At 45.2% G+C, this 22905-nt stretch overlaps 3 protein-coding genes across 3 annotated transcripts; 2 read left to right on the top strand and 1 right to left on the bottom strand.

Annotated features, from left to right (window-relative positions):
• The first annotated feature begins 5399 nt into the window (after positions 1-5399).
• Positions 5400-6849, top strand: LOC122389993 (cuticle protein CP14.6-like). Its single transcript, XM_043382552.1, has 3 exons — positions 5400-5520; positions 5854-5966; positions 6258-6849. Exons 1-3 carry the CDS (start codon positions 5512-5514, stop codon positions 6481-6483), a joined length of 348 nt encoding a protein of 115 aa, XP_043238487.1. The 5' UTR covers positions 5400-5511; the 3' UTR covers positions 6484-6849.
• Positions 6850-9981: 3132 nt separating this feature from the next.
• On the top strand, positions 9982-12054 carry LOC122389989 (endocuticle structural glycoprotein SgAbd-5-like). Its single transcript, XM_043382548.1, has 3 exons — positions 9982-10455; positions 10716-10828; positions 11544-12054. The coding sequence occupies exons 1-3, from the start codon at positions 10447-10449 to the stop codon at positions 11761-11763; spliced, it is 342 nt and encodes a 113-aa protein (XP_043238483.1). The 5' UTR covers positions 9982-10446; the 3' UTR covers positions 11764-12054.
• Positions 12055-15758: 3704 nt separating this feature from the next.
• Positions 15759-16990, bottom strand: LOC122389986 (cuticle protein CP14.6-like). Its single transcript, XM_043382545.1, has 3 exons — positions 16857-16990; positions 16341-16453; positions 15759-16116 (listed from the first exon to the last, which is right to left on the bottom strand). Exons 1-3 carry the CDS (start codon positions 16863-16865, stop codon positions 15897-15899), a joined length of 342 nt encoding a protein of 113 aa, XP_043238480.1. The 5' UTR covers positions 16866-16990; the 3' UTR covers positions 15759-15896.
• Positions 16991-22905: the final 5915 nt, after the last annotated feature.

The raw sequence follows: 22905 nt of genomic DNA, 5'->3' as shown, positions 1-22905 counted from the left end.
CGGCTGAGCCGATGATGGGCTGACCTTCTCGGCCCGAGGGACGGACCTTGGGGCGCTGGAGACCGGTGTACGGGCGCCAATAGCGCCGCCACCGCCGGCGGAAGGCCGAAGGGGACTGGTGATAACCCAGTTGCAGCATATGATTTATCCCGAGCATGATGACAGACGCACTTTAGAAGATAACTAAGTGGTGTGATAGCTAGGGCTCTATTGGCCAGGATAAACGTTTTTGCTTGGATGAAGTGAAGCAAAACGTTTTTGCTTCATCCAAGCAAAATGGTTTATCATGAGACATCCAACATATGTAATCATATGGCATTAGTCAGCCTTTTGACTTATTTACGCACAAAGCCTTTTGACTTACTTTTACATTGGGTTCCTTTAATTAATAGCCGCTTATGTTCAACCATTCTATCCACTTTGTTAGTGCAGCATAAGGTATTTCCAACAATCATTTTTTCCCTCTGAAATATGTCACGTCTAGAAATTTGATGTAGCTATTTAACCTTAAAATTATGCTCTATTACACCCAGAATCTTTTGGTCGTAAGAATTACAATAGCGGAACAAGTTTAAAACAAGTAGGAGAGAAAACGTCATGGCCATCGAACCCCTAAACTTTGATAGTGCCGATTGTGGGTACAAGCTCCACTGACCACTGTCCGACTCATATTGGGTAGCGTTCATTCACTTTGTGGTAGACGATTGAAGATCACCAGCTAATCACCACTACAAATAACCGTAACCGTTTCCCCATTCATTCCTTCTCACAGGTGAAATTCAGGCCGAACCCCCCCCCCCCCCTCCTCCTCCTCCCGCCCTGCGAAGCTCAGGAGACTGGGCCCGGCTGGCTCCGTCTCAGAGCTCCGATGATGGCCGAGAGGAGCAGCTGAGCGGCAGGGCCTGGCACGGACCTGCCTGACCAGAGGATTAACCCCGGCCACGGCAGCGGGATTTGCCAATGAAAGTGCAGCTGGGGCAGCGGAGGAGACGCGGGGACGCTCCGAGGCTGGCCTTGAATCCGGCGGCAGGATCCGGCAGATCGCGGACAGCTGCGCCAGCGGGGTGGTACAGGATTCTTGCTGGACTCGGACCGAGTCCGGAGGCATGGTCATGTGACCCTGGGGGACAGGGTCAAGGACAGGGATCTTCTCTTGAACTGAACATCTAAAGAAATGGAGGGCGCCGAGGGAAGACTGTGCACGGGAACAGAGCGAATAGCTATGTACATATGCTTCGAGACTATCATATGTAAACAGCTACTGTAAAAAGAGCATCTTTCTAACGTTCTTTGAGATGCTAAGTGATCCCGCTATAAAACATGCAGTAATCCACCTCCGCAGTTATACGTAAATGATGTAAGTACCTATGAGCTTCTAGCAAAAAGGGCATGCAAATCCATCTGTCAGGCATTTCTGGTAGTTTCAGATAACACATGCTGATAAGGGTAATGCAGGCGTCTGACTCACTCCTCGGAATGCTGAACAAAGACGAGGGAGGCGAGATTTTCACTGATGTGTCACGGTCAGATGGGGATTCTGGCAGACGCTCGTGCTGCAAATCGACTACCGTTCAGCACAGATATCTCGATATCCCTGCAATGGACGTTCCACATAAAAAGCTCTTTTTATAATGCATGACCATATACTTCTGTATACCGTATACGGAGGAGAATGTATGGTTTACAGAGGTCTGTGATACAGAAGTAAGATTTTACAGAGTTGAGATTTTACAGTGGTCAACAGAAGTCAGATTTTACAGAGGTTAGATGTTCTATGTCCAGTTTAGGTATACAGAGATCTATGGCGTATAAATGGATAAACTAACACAGTTGTTTCTTATATGTAGATTGTAGAGGTACCAAAAGTCTTTTTTTTGTAAGTGTTCCTTGCTCTTTACAATTCGTCTCTCATTCCATACATTGCAACAATCCTCTCCGTTTTTTTCCGAGACGGACAACCTCTTGTGCATAGCATGATGTAATAGCCTGAAACATTAAGTCGGAAACCAACTGCGTTTAACTGGCAGCAGGTGATTGTGCCTCATGCGAATGTCATTAGCACAGTTCTGCAAAATGCCAGCTCTACGTGTTTCTCTGTGGGAGCCAGCAGTTGTCTGCAGATGCACTACACCAGTGCAGGGACACCGTCAAACACACCAATCGGGGACGGCCGCCCGCGGCTCTGTGACGTCACACTCCTCTCCGAGGACCTCCACTGATCCGGGGAGGAATGTCCCCGGCCCCACGAGCACCGGGTGGGGGTGGGGGGTGGGGGTGGGGGTCGGATTACCTAGCTCACCGACCTTGGCTGTGACAGCCATGAAGTCGGCTGACCACAACCACCATCTCGATGGTGCGTCGTCCACCAAATCTGACCACAGTCACTGGCACCAAGGTGGACATCCTGCGTGGGAGCTTGCTGCCTTTTCCTCCAATGGAGGCGATGGAACTGAATTCAAGACTCGATTTACGAATGTAGCAGCGCAGATGCTCAGAAGCGTAAGCGTATATCGCAAGCTCGACCGACAGGCACTTGAGACTCAAAGCACTCCGAGCATTCCATTTTGAAACGCATCTGTCTGACAGCATATGATGAGTGTTAGAAGTATCAATTGCTTCACTTCATGATGCATGGAAACGCCAGTCATTATCATCGTTTTCAGGATGCAGACATAAGCGGCTGTGTGGCACTGTCGCCCAACGGAAAATCCAGTTTTTACATAATCTACTGAAATATCCTTGAGAGACATGTCCAGGCAGCGGTGACTTTTGAAGAAAAAAAAATATTTGGACAGGTGTCGTTAACGGATATGTGTGCTGGCTTGTACTCAATGTTGTTAAGGTTTACATCTGAAATGCGTAGGTACAACAATACATTGTTCCAACAATAATGCTGACTTTAAATTCGAGTATATTCCCGTGCGTGCATGTCTTTGGAATTTTACCCCGTTATACGTCCCCACAAAGTTAAGTTTTTCTTTGGTGCTCAAACATCAGACATGCTTTGCACAAGTTGTTATCAATGAAATTCTGCTGGTGATTATATATATATTTTTTAATTATGCCTACATCACACATATATCTACTTTAGTCTTGCAGCTGTGTGTTGACAAATGGTTTTGAAAGTTGCCGGTTCCTTTGAGCGTCCTCTACAACAGATAAGCTTTTAAAGTGTCAACAGACTGGATGTGTAGGGCCTAGGTGCCCATGAACAATTTCTTGATTCAGTTTCTGGTTACACGAAACCAACTGATCTCGTTTGTAATTAAAACTGCAAAGAATAAAATAGCTGTAGCAGGCGAATGTTCAGCGAATCAGTTCGCCAGCCTAAATGCCTAAACGTCTAAATAAGCTTTTTACAGGGCTAATACTAGGCCATTGCTCACACGAGAAGACACTTTGTTCAGCCTCCATAGATCGTACTTAGACCATCGAACTGCAAGGAAACCTTGAAAGGAAAATGGAAAGCGATATGGAATAAGAAAATAACTTTATACCTTTTCTGTTTCTATTTGCATAGGAGTGTCGCTGACCGCTGTCACAATACAGAGGAAACAACGATTAAGAAACAACAACGAAGGATCAATCAACATATCAGCTTGCTAAGTCTGACAGTTTTGTTGATATTCACGTAAACAGGATCCTGCGTTTATTGACTTTAGTTCATGGGCTGCTTAATTCAATCTTCAGTTCAATGACTGAATCCGAGGCAGAGCTACGAAAAACGCTAGGCAGATCGTGTGATTATGTGATTTTAGGCTGCATATCAGTCCGATTCAGGACAGTTTCTCTTATAGCCTCTGGCAACTGCTCACTAACAAACAAATGCTAACCAGCAAATTGCTAGATTATCGGCACACAGCCCAACTCTCTGTACCTATTGAAAGGGTAAACAGACACTGCATTCGTGATCAGATGCATATAGAACACACAGCAAAGCTACATATTTCCATGACCCGAATCAGCTCCATCTTTTTTTCGTCATCGTGGTCTGGCATCTATGACTTCACAATGGCGGTCCTAAACTGAGCCATGCCTTTCAACCAGCAGCCCTTTAAGTGATTATTAACATGACTAGCTCATTATTTCACGTGGTCACTAATCCCCTGATCTGATCCCTTGACCCTTGCTCACGTTCACTACCAATTCTGTGTTGCATAACATTCATGAACACAACAAAAAATCACACGCTTAGAACATGGCACATGAGGTGAATTGATGCTGTATGCCAAAATGAAATGATTTAATAGCTTTTATCCTACAAGGTCTTCTGCACTTGGGTTATGTAACGTATTCCATTCCCACATTGTACGGAACTCATCTCCCATTGGCGTCAGAGTCTCCATGTCATCAGATCCGGGGAGCTGCTCCAATTGGTGACCTGGAGGAGGGAGGGAGAGAGGGGAGGGGGAGCACGGTGCTCCAATTCGAGGCGCTCCAGTCCATCCAGCGCCTCCCGTCACTGGCCACGCCCCTGTGACGCAATACCTCAGCGCTGATTGGTCGGTTTGCGTGGGACCATGTGGGGGAGGGGAGGGGAGGGGAGGGAAGGGGAGGGGAGGACTCGAGAGGGTAGCCAGCGTGGGAGACGGCCAGATGCCAGTGCCGGGAGGATAAGGCGGGAAGAATATGGAGCAATTACACCGTGTTAGCGACAGTTGACCAGTCACACTCTAGTCTCAAGTGCTTCCTGCTCTCAAGAATATCGGAATAGAGAGATTTTCTATCGAGACCGATCATTAGTCACACTCACATATACAGTGTCTACATAATACATATGCAGTACATATGACCTACGTTTGTTCTACAAGTAGGTAAATGGATGCAAAATAACGCTAATGCTTGAAGTGAAGTGAAGATACAAAACAAGATTGAGGATAAAATTAAGGTGAGCCTGATACGTTTTGGAATATGCTATTATTCCATCGCTGTCATGCTTCATTTTCATATTTCCCCACGGCATCAAGGCAACAGCGTTTAACGCCAACCAGACCTACCCGAAAAAGCAAAAAGGAAGCTACACAAACTACCTTGTACTCTGGGAAGATTTCCAGTCTTGACAGATCATCCATGAATTTTACAGCTTTGCTGGCACACACAAACGAAAAAAGAGCAACATAACTGTTTCAGAACATGCATTATCGAGATTACTTCCGAGAGAACAAACCGCAAAGATAAGCTACACACCCAAACCTCCCGCACCAGGTAAAAGTTCAACGTTTTGTGATAACGTAACCCATCGCACTGCTCCATGTTAGCCAGGGCGCGCGGTGGGCACCGGAGCACGCCCCATCCGGCGCACAGCTCGGAGGAGGCCTCGACTCCGGCGGGGCTCAGCGGCGGGATCCCGCTGGTTCTACATGCGCTAATCGTGTCAGACTGGTTCCAGCTCTCGGACACCTATCCAGATCACCTGGGTGGCGTCACACAGCACGCAGCAGGCCGTATATAAGACAGACAGAGCTCTGCTTAGGCACCATTCTACATCGGACCGACCGACCTACCACCGACATGAAGCTCGTAAGCAGCCGGGGCGAGGGGAGCGGTGGTGTGCCGGCCGCCGGTGGTGAAAACGCACAGTGTGGCGAACTGGGACCTCATCTGGGACTGAACGGTGGCAGCTGTAACGGCTGGACTGTGATCTATGGATCTATTTGCAATCTGGCATTCATCGGGATATTTTTCTTCAAGCTGCTGGATTTCTAGACTTCTGGATTTCCTGCATTGCTAGACTTACAAAATTAACCCATTCATAGTACAGATTGCAAATGAATATTCCTTAGATGCGTTGCCGGGAATCGTAAAAGTGCATCTGAGTGTTCAGTGTCTGACGTGTTCTGCTTCCGTTGACAGGTGATCGTCCTGTGCCTGGCCGCCGTGGCTCTGGCCCGGCCCCAGAGTGAGAGGGACGCCCAGATCATCCTGTACGATCACGAGCTGAGGGAGGACCAGTCCTGGGACACCGCGTGAGTATACTCAATGACAGACACGCAGTAGAAATGACCGTTAACTCTACATTTGTAGAAAGTATCATTCCGTGATGATGATTTCAAACCTTCATTCATTCTCAGGAATGATATTTTAATGAGAGAAAGTAAATGTTTCGCACTCCGCACATTTAATTTTATAATCAAATAGAAAGAAACAGCACACAAATGCATGAAACCCATGCGCATTGCGCATATTGATTCGGCACTGGTATAACCTGTAACGTAGATAAGGCAGTACCTAACATATTTCTCGACCTCTGCTCACAGTTATGAGACGTCGAACGGTATCGCCGTGGAGGACTCTGGCATCCAGTACCCTGGAGCCGAGCCGGAGACCGGCAACCAGGTCAAGTCGGGCAGCTTCGAGTTCAAGCACCCTGACGGCACCATCACCTACCTCTCCTACATCTCTGACGAGGACGGCTACCGGCCCGAGAGTGACGCCATCCCCACCTTCAACGGACGCGTCGACATCCAGGACGCCTACCAGTAAATACCAGGAACACAGTCGAGAAGAAAAAGACAACTTTTTAGAAGATCCATCGCCAGCCTGGAATTGGCAATACAATTGTGAATATTTTGGCTTTGATCAGTCTGATGACAAAAATGTGACCAAAATCATGTCTGCGTGAAATTAGCACCATCCATCAATGCCAGTGTTTCTATTCGTTCAAAATGATGTCGGTCATTCTCATCATTTAGTCCCCCAAACCTACCCACATTCCTACGTCTCGGCCGTTTGTACTTACCAGTATCAACTGTATCAGCTGCCTGTGAAATGGTTTACTCTGTGAAATGATTGTGATTTACCGTTTTGTGCATATTTGACCTTGTGTTTATAATATACCGTGTAACTGTACACTACCGTTTATATTAGTCATTTTATTTCTCGTACTTCAGCTGGCGAATTTCATTGGATTAGGAGTGATGGGAAGGGGAATAGCGGACGGGAAAACGGACTAAGGCAACCTGTTTTGAAATGACTCACCAAAGAACAAGCTTGTCGCTTTTTATTTTGCAAGATCGATTTCAATACTAGTCCACTGGTTATGATAAAAGATCATAACCATTGAGCCAGTGACAGTAACAGGTCGAACTTCAAGGTTTTGAACATTCTTTTGAAAAATATTACGACTAAATGAAACTCAACTGGCTACATCTTTGCTTAAACGCTTGAATTTGTCCCTACCTATGTTAAATTTCTTACTTTATTGAAAGAGCAGACCCCGCGAAGACAAATATGCCCCGAACGCTCATAGTTGCTTGGCAACGGAACTCCAGTATGCTGAAATTACCTTGACACACAATAACTATACACTACGCACTACGTAGTATGCACATGATGCCTAACAACTTTGAAACATGAGCTGGTTGATATGATAACAACAGAGAGCATCAGAGGCTATCAAACAGTTCATAACCAGTGCCATCTTTGTGCAAACAGCTTGTGCGCAGCACGAATTGTTTAAAGTTGTTTATGTATTTACAAGTGACCTTTAAATGTTTTAATAGGTATACATGTCCTCCATCATACAGCGTATTACCAGCAGTCGCTAAATATCTGCTTCTTATCAGTAACTATTAGCCGTTGTCACGACGGCCATCTGGTACACATTTGGTGCACGTCTGGTGCAGATCAGGTGCATATTTTGTCAAATTAGGTAAGTGTGTCTCTTAGTAGCTATCAGCTAGGGTTGCACTAATTGCTTATATGCCTGCTTTGTCATATTAACAGAGAGTATCATCGATTAAAACACTGAAATAAATTCATAAAATAAAGATATTTGCTGTAAAAGAGATAAGGTGCAGATTTGGTCAAATTAGGTGCACTCGCCGAACAGCCCGTCATGAAAACGGCTATTATTACCCAATCTTTTCAACCACAGCAGCGCCCGTTGAAGCTCGCCACACCTCTGCCGCAAGACGTGCCGCCTGAGCGTCTTATCCTACTCGGCTCGGATGTGAACTCTGCCGGAGAACACGGGAATGGCCTCTCCCTCGGCTCTGAACCCTTTCTCATCGGCCACGTAGGTGATGAACGTGTATCGGCCGTCTGGATGGGCGAACTCGTAGCCTCCCAGTCGCGTCAGGGTGCCCGTCTCAGGCTCGGAGCCTGCCGTGAACACTCCCGTGTCTTCGATGGTGATTTCGTTTGACGTGTCGACACTGCGGAAAATGAAATTGGCACGGTTAATGATAACGATACAGGAAGTACTAGCGGTCACATGTTTGATGCATGGCTTGGTATTTATCAACCTGGATGATCGAGCTTATTGACAAATGATATTAAATGAATACTTCCAACCTCACTTAATCCGTATCGTCTAAGGCTGCTCAAAACTCAAGGGATTACGAGATTCTATATCATTCTATTGATTTATATCAGATATATAAATATATTATTCTAGGCTGCTTAATTCCTGTGGCAAACGCCTTGTCCCTCTTAGACTAGATTAACGTTTCACGAAGCCGAAAATAGTTTTTGGTACGCTCTATAAAAAAGAACCATTAAGATCACGCTCGCTCGCAATGTAATAACAAACGGAGCACTCACAATGTTTCCCAAGAGCCATCTTCAGCTTGTTCATGTTCGTACACATTTATTTTCGCACCTCTTTCGTCTTGAGGTTGAGCCAGGACCGCAGCCACGGCCCAAACAACAAGTACCTGGCAAATCATGTCAAGGGCAGTGATCGTACACCGGCGCCACAGGCATTAAAACGATGGGGCTGAAGCCGAAAACTAATTAACCTAAAGATTATACTGGCCATAGATAACATGTATCCAGTATCATGTTGATAACATGAACATGAATCATGATAACATGAATCCTGTTATCTATGTACAGCCCTCTGCAAACTGCGTGGTAGGGATTCTTTTTTCGACAAAACCGAGAATATCGCGGATACTATGTTATCGGTCACTCAGAAATCGTAACAGCTAGACGCGCGAGACTCCGCACCTTAGATGGGCATTACCATCGTATTCATTTTCCATCCAGTTTGGCAACAAAACCCAAAAGTTTATATTTGCCCCCAAAACAAACTGTTGCATTTTGTTGCCACACAAAGCATATACTTTGTTAAGTGATAGACCCAATCGAAGGAGTGGAGCATGATGCCTCTATTTGCAATGAATTCCGACCGACAGACCACATAGTCTTTGAGTTATTACCAGTTTTGTCGAAAAAATAATACCTACCACGCAGTCTGCTGAGGCCTGTACCTAATGGCGTATCGAAATTACTCATTTCACCAGTTGTGTGGATTCAATTCAATTATAATTCTTTTTTCTGAGTTGAACAGATGTTCAACCATTTCATCGAGGTACAATGTGCTACCATGTTCAATTGGAAAGCCAGACGTTGGGCATTTAATAAGTGGAAGAAGCGAGCTAAGGTATTTAGTGTAGTATTTCGACAGCAGTTCATCTCCGTAGCAAACAAACCACGAATCTGGATCACCCTGTGTCGAGGTCACGAGAAGCAATGGCGTCGCAAATGAGCTTCATTATGAAACGCTACGCATCATTCAAAACAATGCATGCAGAACAAGTAAGGCAAGACAGGCTATACGATCCCATCAGCCTCGGAAGCCGCACCCGTCCTACATGTGAACAAAGCTTAGTGACAGCTCGGTGAGGTCGAGAAGTGTTCTAGGCTCATATCGCTGGCATGCCTGTCTAGTGTCTTGCCATTTCAGCCTTCAGGCTCACTTTAGCCGTCTAGCCTCAGCAATGGCAGAGGCGGAACACACGTTCTTCCTTACGTTCAAAAAACGTCTTTCAACTTACCGGCCTCATGTTCGCTGTCTTCTCTGTGAGGCCGTACAACTAATCCTGGCTTTTGTAGCGACTGAGTAGTGCATGGTGTTGACGTAACTTGCTACTACTCAGAAATACCGATGGGGAATTATGAACGATATGATGAATCCAACAATACCTAAGCAAGCATTCTTGTTCATTAATCCTTGCATGATTCCGCAACAAATAGCTCTGAGCCGATAAATATGCTTCTGCGAGAGTTGAATTAAAAATATATTAGTTTTGTTTTCAATTAGCCTGTACCAGCTAATTTTAAATCAAACTTTCCGGAAAAAAAAATTAAGCAACAAGTCCTCGAAGACAGGTAAAGGCATGTCCCTTTTATGATCTACACACTGATCGGAAAAGCGATAAATGACAGCAGGCTGATGCTTTTACGCCAAAATGCCTAATTTATAACCCAGCTGACGGAGTTGATGAGCTGGGCCCGTCTGGCCGGCTGCGGTCTGATCCGCCCAATCACAGACTGGCCCTCCACCACCGGGCTGGCTGGCGTCTGCCTCCCTGGCCGAGACGGGGTCACCGGCAAGGACAGAGGGGGCTGCCGAGTGCACGCCGCCCGCCGCTCAGCGCGTATAAAAGGCCGGCGACGCGCACACACGTCACTGCTCAATCGACAGCCGAACGAATCACCATGAAGCTCGTAAGTGGTCGCAGCTGGAGGAAACTTGGAACTCTGGAGTCGAGATACGACTCTCGGTGCTGCAAAATGTGTGAAATTAATCGCAAGTTTCAGTGCATCGTTCTGACAACAAGCCGCTTTTTTGTTGGTCATTATTGCTAATAACCTGCGATTTTCGCGGGTCGCCGGCGGGCTGTTCTTTCTGAAGCGTCCCAAAGTCACGGAGGCACGGCTCCAACATAGAGCTTTGTTCTGATGCGTTCGTTTCTATTCTGTTTCAGCTGATCGTGCTGTGCCTCGCCGCCGTGGCTCTGGCCCGGCCCCAGAGTGAGAGGGATGCCACCATCGTCGACTACGTGAACGAGCACCGCGAGGACAACTCCTACGACTTCAGGTGAGCCAAGGCAGATGGTATAACATCTTTCATTCGAATAATGTTTCAGGAGCTCCTACCATCCGCAGTTGTAAGTGATCATTCATCCTCAAAATTAGTTTTGAACTGAAATAGCTAAACCGGAATCCCTGGCTTGCAATTACCGGTTTGAGCACTCACAACATCGAGAAAGTCCTGAAATCGGAAAAGGTTAATTTCAAAGTCTGCAGCACTCGAATTCAAAGAGGCTAATGAATTTGAATGCCCACTCTGACTCTGTGACGTCGGCGCAGATCTAGCGATTTTAAATCTTATGCTAAAACCTTGGCAAAAGACAATTGCTGCTGTGGTGGCATATGCTGCCTTGCGCGCAACATTATTGCTGTTGCTTCCATTATTGCTCCCAAATGACATCATAGGAATAGTAGAGGCTCGAAAATAAACAAAAATAAAAGTCTACTATCTAAAAAAAACATCGAATATTTTTTTCGGTAAAATTTTGTAGATATTCATTTTTGCTCTTTCTGAACCATGGAGCCACTTAACACTTTACGCCAATTCATTAACTTTTTGGAAGGTGAGAGGGTCTCTTTAATCAATTTTCAGTATATTGTGCTAGATCGTAAACATATTCAACTGCAGCTAAATATTTCTGCAAGAAAATGCTGCGAAAAACAGAAACATGGCTCATATTTCAGTACTTGCTTTGGGCTGACTCTTATCTCCCTCTTCGCAGCCTGGAGACTTCTAACGGCATCATCCGCGAGGAGTCTGGCCTCTCCTACCCTGGCGCCGACCCCGAGACGGGCAGCTACACCCAGTCGGGCAGCTACGAGTTCACCCACCCTGACGGCACCATCACCTACCTGTCGTTCCTGTCCGACGAGAACGGCTACCAGCCCGAGAGTGACGCCCTCCCCGTCTTCACCGGACGGGTCGACATCCAGGACGCCTAAATCTTAGTCACCTTTGATGTGTTCAGTTCGATGTTCTTGCGCGCACCTGTTCTTGTTTTGGATTATTCGAGAAACATGCAGGGCGCTTTGATAAAATCCATTGCATTCATCACCATCCGTCTCTGGCCAGCTGATTGTGTTCACACAATTTTCTGAAGTCTCATGTTTCTCTCAGCCTGCATCGCTTGATTGAGCCGTCTCATTATTGATGTCGGGCCTCCATCAGTAAATACCCATATTGTTATGCTGTACTATGCTTGTATTCATGCAATACATTTGCCTTGTACGGTATTTCTGTGTTTAATCTTTCTCTGCATTCGTGTTTTTCTGTTGAAAGCTCAATTTATGTTTCATTTCAATTCACGTCAATCAATGTCTTATCGATAGGCAACCAATATAAATGCGTGCTTGCTTTAACGCCACCAAAAATAACAGTCACATATAGGCTGTTCGACGAGGCAGAAGGTTGTTTTGGTAGATGATGCCGTTGAGCGCCATTTTGATGGGGCAGAAAGTTCATGAGTAAGGTGAAACGCTGGTAGAGTGACTTTTATCTAAAATCAGTCGAGTGTATTGCATTTGGCTTCCAAATTCGATGTAATGCTGCAGAGACCGAACAAAGCAAGCACAATTTTTGTGTTCTCTAGTCTACAGTCGCGTTTATATAAAAAATTGACGAGGCTCTAGCTCATTTATTTTGTGATAAGTTCGATCCAGTGATCTTTGTATATTTAGAGGGGATTATTTTGTAAATTGTAAAGCATCATTGGCATCATTTGCAACATAACTGGCGAAGCTATAATCTCGCAATAGTCCCTATGTAAACGCGGCTTTCTACGGACCGTCCGTCGTCAGAAAATACAAGGGCACCGATCAAACAGCTTCGGAATTCATATGGAAATCATAATGCGCGGAATCAGCCCACATATTTATCGTGTCAGACAACAAGCTATTTTGTTCTCCAAATCAGAAAAGAAACAAAAAACAGCAGGTAAAGCCAGAGGCAGAGTGACAGCCTAAGTTTCCTCAAGATAAATATCGGCCGTTAACTTTTTGAGGCATGGACGTGCCGACACAAAAAAGAACCGTTTCTGGCAAATTTGACCCCGTTTGACTTCATTTCACCTTAAAGATATTGACCTAGCATCATAAAATGAACGCACATTAGAGTTCTCCACCGCCCCCACGCCCACCAAATTTCGTCTTGTTGGCTTTCAAACTGTTGGCTTTAAAACGTGTGAATGATAGTGCGCTTGCTGTGTATCCGTACCATTTTTATGCGTGTGACATTATGTACGTTAAAGAAAAGTCGCGAAGGCGGATTAACGTGAATACACGAACTCGAAACTTGAAACTCCATAGGAGCTGAGATCTTAGGGGGGGGGGGGCGGGGGGCACACTTGCCCACCGTCCACTGAGCCTAGTTCTCGAAAACCTTCCACTGCGCATATAAACCCCGCCAAGGAAAAGGGGTTTCATATAAATTCGCGATGATAGGCGTGAAACAATAGCAAGCAATGGCCCTGATTGAAAGACCTTTCTGTCGAAAATATACAGGCATCGGTAAAATCCTTTTTGAAAGGATTGCATTCCCAATCCACATTCCTAGTGCCGAAGTGGATTGCATTCCTACCCGCAATCCCCTTTTTTCACTTGGATTGTGATCAAATCCACAATCCTTTTTTGCAATCCTGTTGTATTATGTGCACTAGTGGATCTGGGGGAGGGAGGGGGGCATAGGGCCGTGCCTCCATCCCCAAATCACCCATTTCTAGTACCTAGTCTTGCGAGTAATTCCTATCTAAAGCACAGGTATTTTATGGGAAATATTTTTTGCCTCAAACACTCCCACATTTAAACCTCTACCCAACCAGTGTTTTATATTTGTAAAACTCGCCCTCAAATACGTAATTTTGCCCTTCCTATGTAGTTCATCAGCGTATCTTATTTTGAGCGTTTAAATTAAAAGCGTTTAAATTATATCAAGTTTCGATGTAAAGCCCTTGATAGCAAAGTACATTAAGCCGATGAAGCCGATCTCATAATTTTCAATCGCAACAAACCATTTCAAAGCACTAATCAAACACAATCCGGATTGGATTGCAAAAATTGGAAGTATGATGCAATCCAATCCGCAATCAAATCCTGTTTTTTGGAATGGATTTCAAATCCAGGTGCAATCCACCAAAAAGGAATGCAATCAGGATTTTGCAATCCTGCAATCACAATCCTACCGATGCCTGAAAATATATCGATGGGTTTGACCCCAGACATTTGCCTGGACTTAACAGCAGCAAGAAAGAGGCATTTTCCGATGCCTTTGTTACAATTTTTCGTATTTTGTTGTATGAAAATGTTACTACCCTCGCATTTCTATCAATAAACCGGTTCAAATGTTAAAAATTTGATCAAGGAAAGGTCCATAAAAAACACCATTTGTCAAGGTCATGACTTGACCGTAAATGGGTCAAGTTGAAAATCATTTGATAGTAGCTCTGGGGAAAGCACATGACAGCTCATATACAGCACTCTAGCTCTTTTCTGTTAAAATGCAGTGACAAAACATTATCCGTTTTCACGATAGCCATCTGGTACACATTTGGTGCAGATTTGGTGCAGATTTCGTCAAATTAGGTTCAGTGTGTTTCTTAAAAGTTATCAGTTTGGTCTGTAAAAATGCTTATATACTTCATTTTTGACATTACCAGACATGTTTTTCGATTGAAGCACTAAAATAAATTCATAATGCGAAAATTTTTATTGTAAAAGAGATTTGATGCTGATTTGCTCACATTAGGTGCATTCGCCAGATAGCCCGTAGTGAAAACGGCGATTCTGAACTCAAAGATATAAATCGAAGTTTTGAATTACAGCTGGACATTAGCTCTAACCTGGTAAAAAGAGTTGTTGAACACCAGTAATAGCTCTAGCCCATGCCCGCTACATATATGATTGTTCTAGAGATGTAATTGTTCTGAAAATATATCGCGGCACCAGGCAAAGGTTACCGATTAACAGTCAACACTATCTTGGCCTTCACCTAATGCTGCACAAAAAAAGTAATGGTGAGGCTCGCAAAACCTTCATTTTTACAGACTAAACGTTCTTTATCAAAAGCTTAGTAAGCTCACATATATTGCCCTTTGTGACCCTTGTTTGAAGCAAAACTTTTTGGGTGCATCGTCTGCCACGAGACTCTCGTGTAGCGATAACGATAGGCCAGACATTTCTGATGTGGCATCAGGCATGCGTACTGGCGGGGGGATGGGGGCGCTGTATGAGCCCCACCAGTCATGTGCGAGGAGGATGAAGTATATGGACTCAGAGAAGAATTATCCGAGGACATGATACTCGTCGGCAGAGCTTCTTTGATGGCAGACAGGTGAACTTTGGAAGGCCACTATTTGAAACTAAGGCAAGGTTAGGATGAATCACTTCATATTGGGGCCTCAGCTACCTCCTACTACACATTACACTGAATAACTTCGAAGTTTTGGAAAACCCGTTATATTTCTTTTCACACTATTCACTTGGGATAATAGACGGCGAAAACGGCCACTATCAGAGGAAGAGCAGGATTATCGTTCCGTCAAAGAAAAGCATTATCGTAGTAAAGAGTCAGTAGCCTACGAATATATTCAAGAAACAATTGATGCAAAAACAATTGATCTTGAATGTATTCGTAGGCTACTGGCTATTTACTACATACCAATACCTGTCCAACATATCTACAAAAGCATTATCGTTCCGTCAAGAAAAGTTCTCACAGCTCATCTGCTAAAATGCTGTTTGGAAATGAAATGTATTTGATGAACAATATCGGACAGCGATGTACAGAATGCTTGTAAGTATGTTGAGTCCACAGGGAACAATCTTACGTTAGAACAACACACCCATAACGGTGCAGTATATGAGAAAGAAGCGACTGAAGCGCACAGCCCCAGAGCCAGCCACGACATATGGTAACAGGAAACTGAAGATTAAAATAGACAAAGTGGCTCCTGATCGTTTATTGCTGATTCAGTTCACAGCTGGAGAAACATCACAATTGCTTATCGTACAGATGTGTCGCCGTCACGGGTCTCATATCACTGACGAATCACACCACGATATAATGAAGTAACATAGCGAGTTTAGGCGTCCTGGATGTCGACGCGTCCAGTGAAGACGGGGATTGCGTCGCTCTCGGGCTGGTAGCCGTTCTCGTCGGACAGGAACGACAGGTAGGTGATGGTGCCGTCAGGGTGGGGGATCTCGAAGCTGCCCGACTGGGTGTAGCTGCCCGTCTCGGGGTCGGCTCCAGGGTAGGAGAGGCCAGACTCCTCGCGGATGATGCCGTTAGAGGTTTCCAGGCTGTAAAGAGGGAGATGAGAGTCAGCCCAAAGCAAGTACCGAAAGATGACCGTGTTCCTGTTTCATGCTGTTTTGGCAGCATTCCTTGCAGCAATAGTTAGCCGCAGTTGAATATGTTTACGATCTTGTAGCACAGAATAATGACAATAGTTTAAACCGCGGATGGTAAGAACTCCTTAAACGCTATTCGAAACACTCGATGCTGTTCAGTTGACTTGGCTCACCTGAAGTCGTAGGAGTTGTCCTCGCGGTGCTCGTTGACGTATTCGATGATCTCGGCATCCCTCTCACTCTGGGGCCGGGCCAGAGCCACGGCGGCGAGGCACAGCACGATCAGCTGTGGAGGAAACATTGGCGTGGAGTCAAACAACCTCCCCCTAGCTACATATGCCTCGAACAAGGACCAGTTAAATGATCATGAGAAAGAACGATTGAATGTGGGTACGGAAAACGCTGGTTTTGTCATTCATTCCTAATTTGAGCAAAGAAACCTTGATTCACACTAAATGAAGATTTTTTTTTATATCGAGTTTTGATAACATTAAGCTGCGCTTAGGCATTTTTTAAGGCGTTTGCTTTGTCTAGTCACAGGTCATAATCAAACAATGAAACGCTGATGACTGTGACTTTCCCATATAAAAAATCATGTCACGAAATTCATATTTGATATGAGATATGGATGGACCGGCCACTGGACACCGTGACAGTATCTTCTTTCCCTGCAGTGCCTCCACACTTACGAGCTTCATGTCTGGATGAGAGATGTCACGATTGTGTGCTGGGGTACTGCAGCTCCCCGCTTTTATAATGCATTAACGACTGACAGCCCATACAATCGATTGCCGCGGCCTTGCGCGAGGATTCAGCTCCCAACTCGTTTTTTCTCCTCGACATCTCACCAAATGTAGACAATAGGAATGGATTTAAAGGCTATATTTTTAGCAATCCAGATTGGGATCTGATAGTGCTGACTGATTAGGGATTATTTATGCCTAATTATCCCGTCTTGCGTTGCTGGTAGTATAAAACTGGCGATTCGTCAGTAGTCCTGATGACATGTGATGATGATCTAGCAGGTGCTTTGTTTGCTTTGTGTGATAATTGCATTAAGTACGGATCGGTGCGCACGACATTTGATTAACCCGCGCCCCGTTGAGGTCTGCCGAGCAACGCGCCCCGCTGGGGGGGGATAATTTGGCCCCTAAAATCTCGAGAACCACGCCACATAGCGACAAGCGGCAAACGGTGTTGGATAACCCCATCAGAGAACTACCTTGTGACTCAATTTCATTGACCTAGGTCAAACCGATGACATCACAGGTCAGGTCAAAGGTCGAATTTTCACCGTTTACAGGCATTTCAAGAATTGCGTTGTAAAATCGAGTAAAATGCATTTCATTGAAAATCATCGATTGGGCAATGTTCTTCAAACACATATTTTGCTATTTGAGGTCACTGATACCAGGTCAGGTCACAGAGGTCAGCTCAGGTCACTGAGGGTCACAATATGAAAATATCATGTGATGCATATTTTATGGTCCATTTTATATGCCAAATACGATTATGTGGGTCAGGCAGCCTTTGGGGTCAGTTAAGATTATGTTCTGGTGAAGGTCAGGGCAAGGTCAGGTCAAGGTCAGGTCAAATTAGGCCAAATTTAAAAGTTGATATTTTTTGCATAGAATGGGTATCAAATCGATGCAGCTCGTCACGGGGAGTTCAATGGTGGTCTTTTTTTGCGCTACGTGGTCTAGAATTGCTAAAAATTGAGTTCACAAATTTGACGTCATCAATTTCAAACAGTTCTTTCGCTATAACTTCGCCAAAAAAGGAGGTATCGATCTGAAATTTGGTATATTTGTAGAAGAGCGCAGGGACTATGATATATCTTTCGATTTTTTTCGAAAATCGGAAAATTTTGGGATTTTTTTGCGTTTTTCTAAAAAAAATCAATTTTTTGAGTTTTTGTGGGTAAAAAACCAGCATTTTGAACATCCGAGACGGCTGTTTTGCAGCGCCGCCTTTTGTCTACATGACCATATAAAGAACTTTGAAATTGCTTGGTAACTGTAGATTTTGTGAGCGTTTCAAGATTTCATGTTTTTTGCTCATTTTTGCTCGAACATGACCTCAGTTTGACCTCAATAACTCCTGACCTAAGGTGACCTAAGATTTGAAATTTTGTGTGAAGATGTCAAACTGATGCCCGGGAAGGTACTGAAAATTTGGCGGCGCTGCACGCGGCCGTTTTCTTGCTATTTAGGAAAAACCACAGGGGGCCAAATTGCCCCCCCCCCCCCAGCGGGGCGAGGGTTAACCCACGAGGTGTTGGGGGGGGGGGGGGAAAGGCGCTAAACGCCCCCACTTTTTCGTAGTGCATATAGCTGGCGCGTCCAATTTTGAATACCTGTAGGGAATCAATTGAAATTTGTCGTGACGAACTTTCGAGAAAAAAATCGATGGGAAAATTTTGAGTTATCGAGGTTTTGGTGAGGTGATGATTTCTGAGTTTTAGGCTAAAGACGGTATAGGTTTAAAAATCATATAAAATCACAGAACAGGCGTAGCGATAGAGACATGCCGTAAGCGCCATTAGACTGCTATTACCAAGAACAATGAAATGGCCATCTTCGATACTTATTGATTATTATTCTGCGTTTCCCCAAAGCTTGAACTGAATCTTAGCCATTTCTCGTGACTTCTCCACGACTATAATGCATGTTTTTCTTAAATTGATCTTTTTCGACCAAACACATACGCATGATTAAATGAGCGTCACTATCATGTTCTATGCCTGAAAGTGCATATAAAATAAAACATCTGCATATGCTGCGAAGTGCTAATGCTCTTTTGATTTTCGTGGATATGCCTTTTCTTACCGGATTGACTGAACCTTGACCCTGGGCTAAACTTGACTGACCTATATATGAATCTAATACTTGTGTAGCACTTATATGTAGGATTATGCACAGTCTTGACAGAGTTTATGATGAGAGGTGCCCAGAACGAGGTTCTTTGCCCATGCAACTGAAATCTCAATTTCAGGCGTTTGACCTGATCTTGATCCGACCTGTGACCTCAAAATTTAACTTTGAAGTACCCATTCAAAGCGTGTCGCCGAGTTCTTTCGTTTGCCGCCTCGCGCACGTTGCGCTGCGCCTATTGGTTCTCGAGTTATCGGCTGGGACGTTTAACGCCCTCCCCCCCCCCCCCCTACCAACTGGCGGGTGGCGAAATACCCCAGCAACTTCCGGATTAAAGTTGCATATGATACCAACAAACAATAGAAAACGCACTCATGAATATCTGAGAATAATATATTAGGCTGTAGGCTCAGATGCATTCTGGAAATGGACTATAAAAAACTCGGTACATCAAAATAATAGAAACGTTTCAGGACATTCGATCAAGCGAGAGGTCCAAACAGTACCTCAGGCTGCAGATGTTTCATTATTTGGGATGAATAAAAAATGACTGATCAGCTTGGCATGCATGCCAACGCTGCATTAAGGAGATGAGATCTAACAACCCATGAATATTGGATAGGTAGGTAATTTTTGGTGTACACGGGCTCCCGTAGCACGTGATCTAGGCTGTAGGCATGCATTCTAAACTTTGTTAAGATCAACAATGTGCCGTAAATATTTGATGTCCTTGCTCAATTCATTACTCATTTCATCAGTCATCCAATTTATAATAAGTTTTTGGCACCGATAATTGCACCAGACATGAGCTTTTTGCAAATAAGGAGAACAGTGTTCAATAAAAACGAGGAGAGCTGCTGTTGTCGGTCGGTGTTGCTAAAAACGCCAAATTGCTCCTGCCTGCTGGCCAATGCTATTTTATTTTATTTCATTTTGTGGGGTCTAACGACAGACGAATTATTGAAATTAGGGGAGGCCTTGGTCTGGGCCGGTACCCTAGTGCTCCGCCGGGCCTGAGCCCATCCAGTTGCAGTGGACAGACCACTCAGCCCCCTGGCAGCCACTGCACGGGGCCATGGGCCTGCTTTGTATGGAGCTACCCACGTCGGACAGAGGTGACCGCCAAGCCCGGAGCAAATGGTGCGAGGCGCGATGGAGAACATTTTTTCTGACCTGAGAATCTAAGAGAAAGCGAGGGAACGCTGGCCAATGTCTGTCAGGCCAATTTAGCAGCTCGTCTCAATCATCTCCGCTAGGGAGCGCTGGCGAAGCGCAGTTTCGGGGGATGCTCGCTCGGCGGCGCTAGGATCGCTCTTTCAGCGACGATAGCTCGGTGAATGCTTCTCGACGTAGTGCTATTAAGATGCTTTAACCCTATTCCTGGCACCGCTCCGTGCTTCTATCCTCAGGATACTGAAATCTTTCTCCTCCACGCCGCAACTCCCCTCCGGGCTGGACAGGCAACCTTATCTCATGCGGGCTGCTCCCTTGGAGCGGCACCGCTGCTCCTGAGGGAGCGCATCCCGTAGCCGGGTGCAGTGAGTGCCTTGGGGCTGGGTGGCCTGTCCTATGGACGGGCTCAGCCCCGGCGACTCACTAGGGTGCCTGCCCAGACCAATGTCTCCCCCTAATTCCTATCATCCTTCCGGCTCTGCAATGGTCTTGTCGACCGAAAGGGCCTAACCCAACAAAAAAAAAAAAAAAAAAAAAAAAAATATTCCTGGCGGGCTCCGCCGGGACAAGAAACTGGCGGGGGGGGGGGGGGGGCGATTCGGCCCCCCTTCAGATCTCAAAAACTACACATCGCAGCGACAAACAGTAAACGGCATCGGATACGCACGGTCAAGATCTACAATTTTTACAAAGGTCATTTTCAGGTCAGGTCAAAGATGACGTCACAGGGGTCGAAAAAGTCAAAATGGCGGCGCTAGATATGGAGAGAGTTTTTTCTCGAATAACTTTCGAATTAGTCAAGATAGGAACAAACTAAGGGCATCATCGTGATCCTCTCGTCAATCCGCATCGAATGATATATATGTTGACCTCGAAAGGTCAAGGTCAAAGGTTGACCTCAGGTCACGTGACCTCGAGGTCATCATGTATATGATTCGATGCGTGTTGACGAGCTGAACACAATGAGACCATCCACGCGTCTGTATCTTGTTCCTGTACGGAGTTATTGGCCAAAAACCTTTGGTGACCTTTGATGACGTCACATGACCTCACAGCTGCCCAACAGCAAAACAGACCTCAAGGTAGTGAAGGTTGATCGTATATGAAGTCATGTATGGTATATGGGGCCATTCCGACCCGTTTTAATGGTAAAAACAGGGAGTTGATTTTTCCCCCATTGACTTATAATGGGGAGGTCGCGAAACTGACCTGACCTTAGGTCACCGATATCAAAATTCCGAGATATTCAAATTGCACATACTGGTACCCTAACTAAAGCCTGAAGAGAAGAAATTGATCGGTCAAAAACTCTAGCTCTGGCGTGATTGCAAACTTTTCTGAGGTAGGGTCACCAAACCGCCTCTGGTGACCTGACCTGAGGTCAGATCAACTCAAAATTTTCAGACATGTTGCGTAGGAGCCTTTTAGGAAAAGTCAGAAAATTTGAGCTTCCTAGCTCAACGCGTTTGGGAGAAATAACCAAAAAACCTCAGGGGGGGAGGCTCCTGAGCCCCCCCCCCCCCCCCCCCCAGGAATAGGGTTAAGATAAGCCGGAAGTTCACCTGTTATTCAACTAGTCTGAAGTGAGCAATGGACCTATTTTGTGACTGGTTCGAAAATAAAGTGCGCAAGGCAGGCCGCAAGGAAAGTGAGTGAAGAACTGAGAAATCATCCTTGTCATCAATATCATCAACATGCTACACTACTCGTCCCCTCCGAGATAGTGAACACGACGACGACCGTCTAAAGTATCTAGGCGCCGCGATCACTGCAGCTAATCCGCCGGATTGCACTCATGTCGAGCACGTTCTTCGTGTTTCTGGCTGATGTGTAAACTCAGTGTAAACGGCATTTTATACCGTTTATTTTATCACTCAGTACCTGTTTATGTATAGGACAGATCGGTGTGCATGTCTAGTTTACAAGTCGAGAATTCGAAAACCGTTACATGATTTTTCTGGAAGCCAGTAATCGTGTTCAGCCGGAAGCAAATACCTACATACTTTGCGGATTGTTGCTAAGTACAAATCGCACTGTAACAATACGAGAGACACATGCTTAATATTTTGCTACATACTGTTTAAGACAATGTCAGATATATAACTAGAATATTTTTCTTTCATTTATGATTTTTTTTTCAGTCGCCGAGTGTTTTAAAATCAATGCCAGCCGTCTTTGCTATAGAATAGATCCTACAGTCTCCGACATTCATCAATATCCATTATATACTCCATCCACCTGCCCTATCCCAAGAACCAGCCCAATCTCATGTAATCCTTGACGATCACTTTCAGTTTCAGCCATTATCAAGCTTTCCCGTTCTCGGCTGACGGTAATCCAGCCAGAAAACCGGTGAAGTGTCAGGCGTCAGCTCCAGTAGGAGCATACCTACTCCGGGGTGACTGTGCGACTGGGGGATCTGCCCAGGTATATTGATCTGCCCCACCGCGACACTTCTGTCCCAACGGAATGGGCCCATGATTCACTGCAGTGCGCCAATCGGTGGTTAAGTTTCCCGATGCTGCATCTTATCCTCTTATCACACTACCCTAAGGCCTGAAAAGGTTTTAATAGACTGAAAATATATAACAACAACATGACTAATGATCTCCATGCTTCGGACTGAGCGGTCGTCGGTGACCTGGAAAAATATAGGGTTTCCTTTACAGCCAACTTTTCCAAGGGATGACCG

The sequence above is a fragment of the Amphibalanus amphitrite genome, unplaced genomic scaffold, assembly GCF_019059575.1.
Source record: "Amphibalanus amphitrite isolate SeventyFive unplaced genomic scaffold, NRLGWU_Aamphi_draft 000378F_arrow, whole genome shotgun sequence".
Taxonomy (NCBI): Eukaryota; Metazoa; Arthropoda; class Thecostraca; order Balanomorpha; family Balanidae; genus Amphibalanus; species Amphibalanus amphitrite.
Note: the sequence above shows the minus strand (reverse complement) of the source record. Positions and strands in the feature narration are given on the sequence as shown.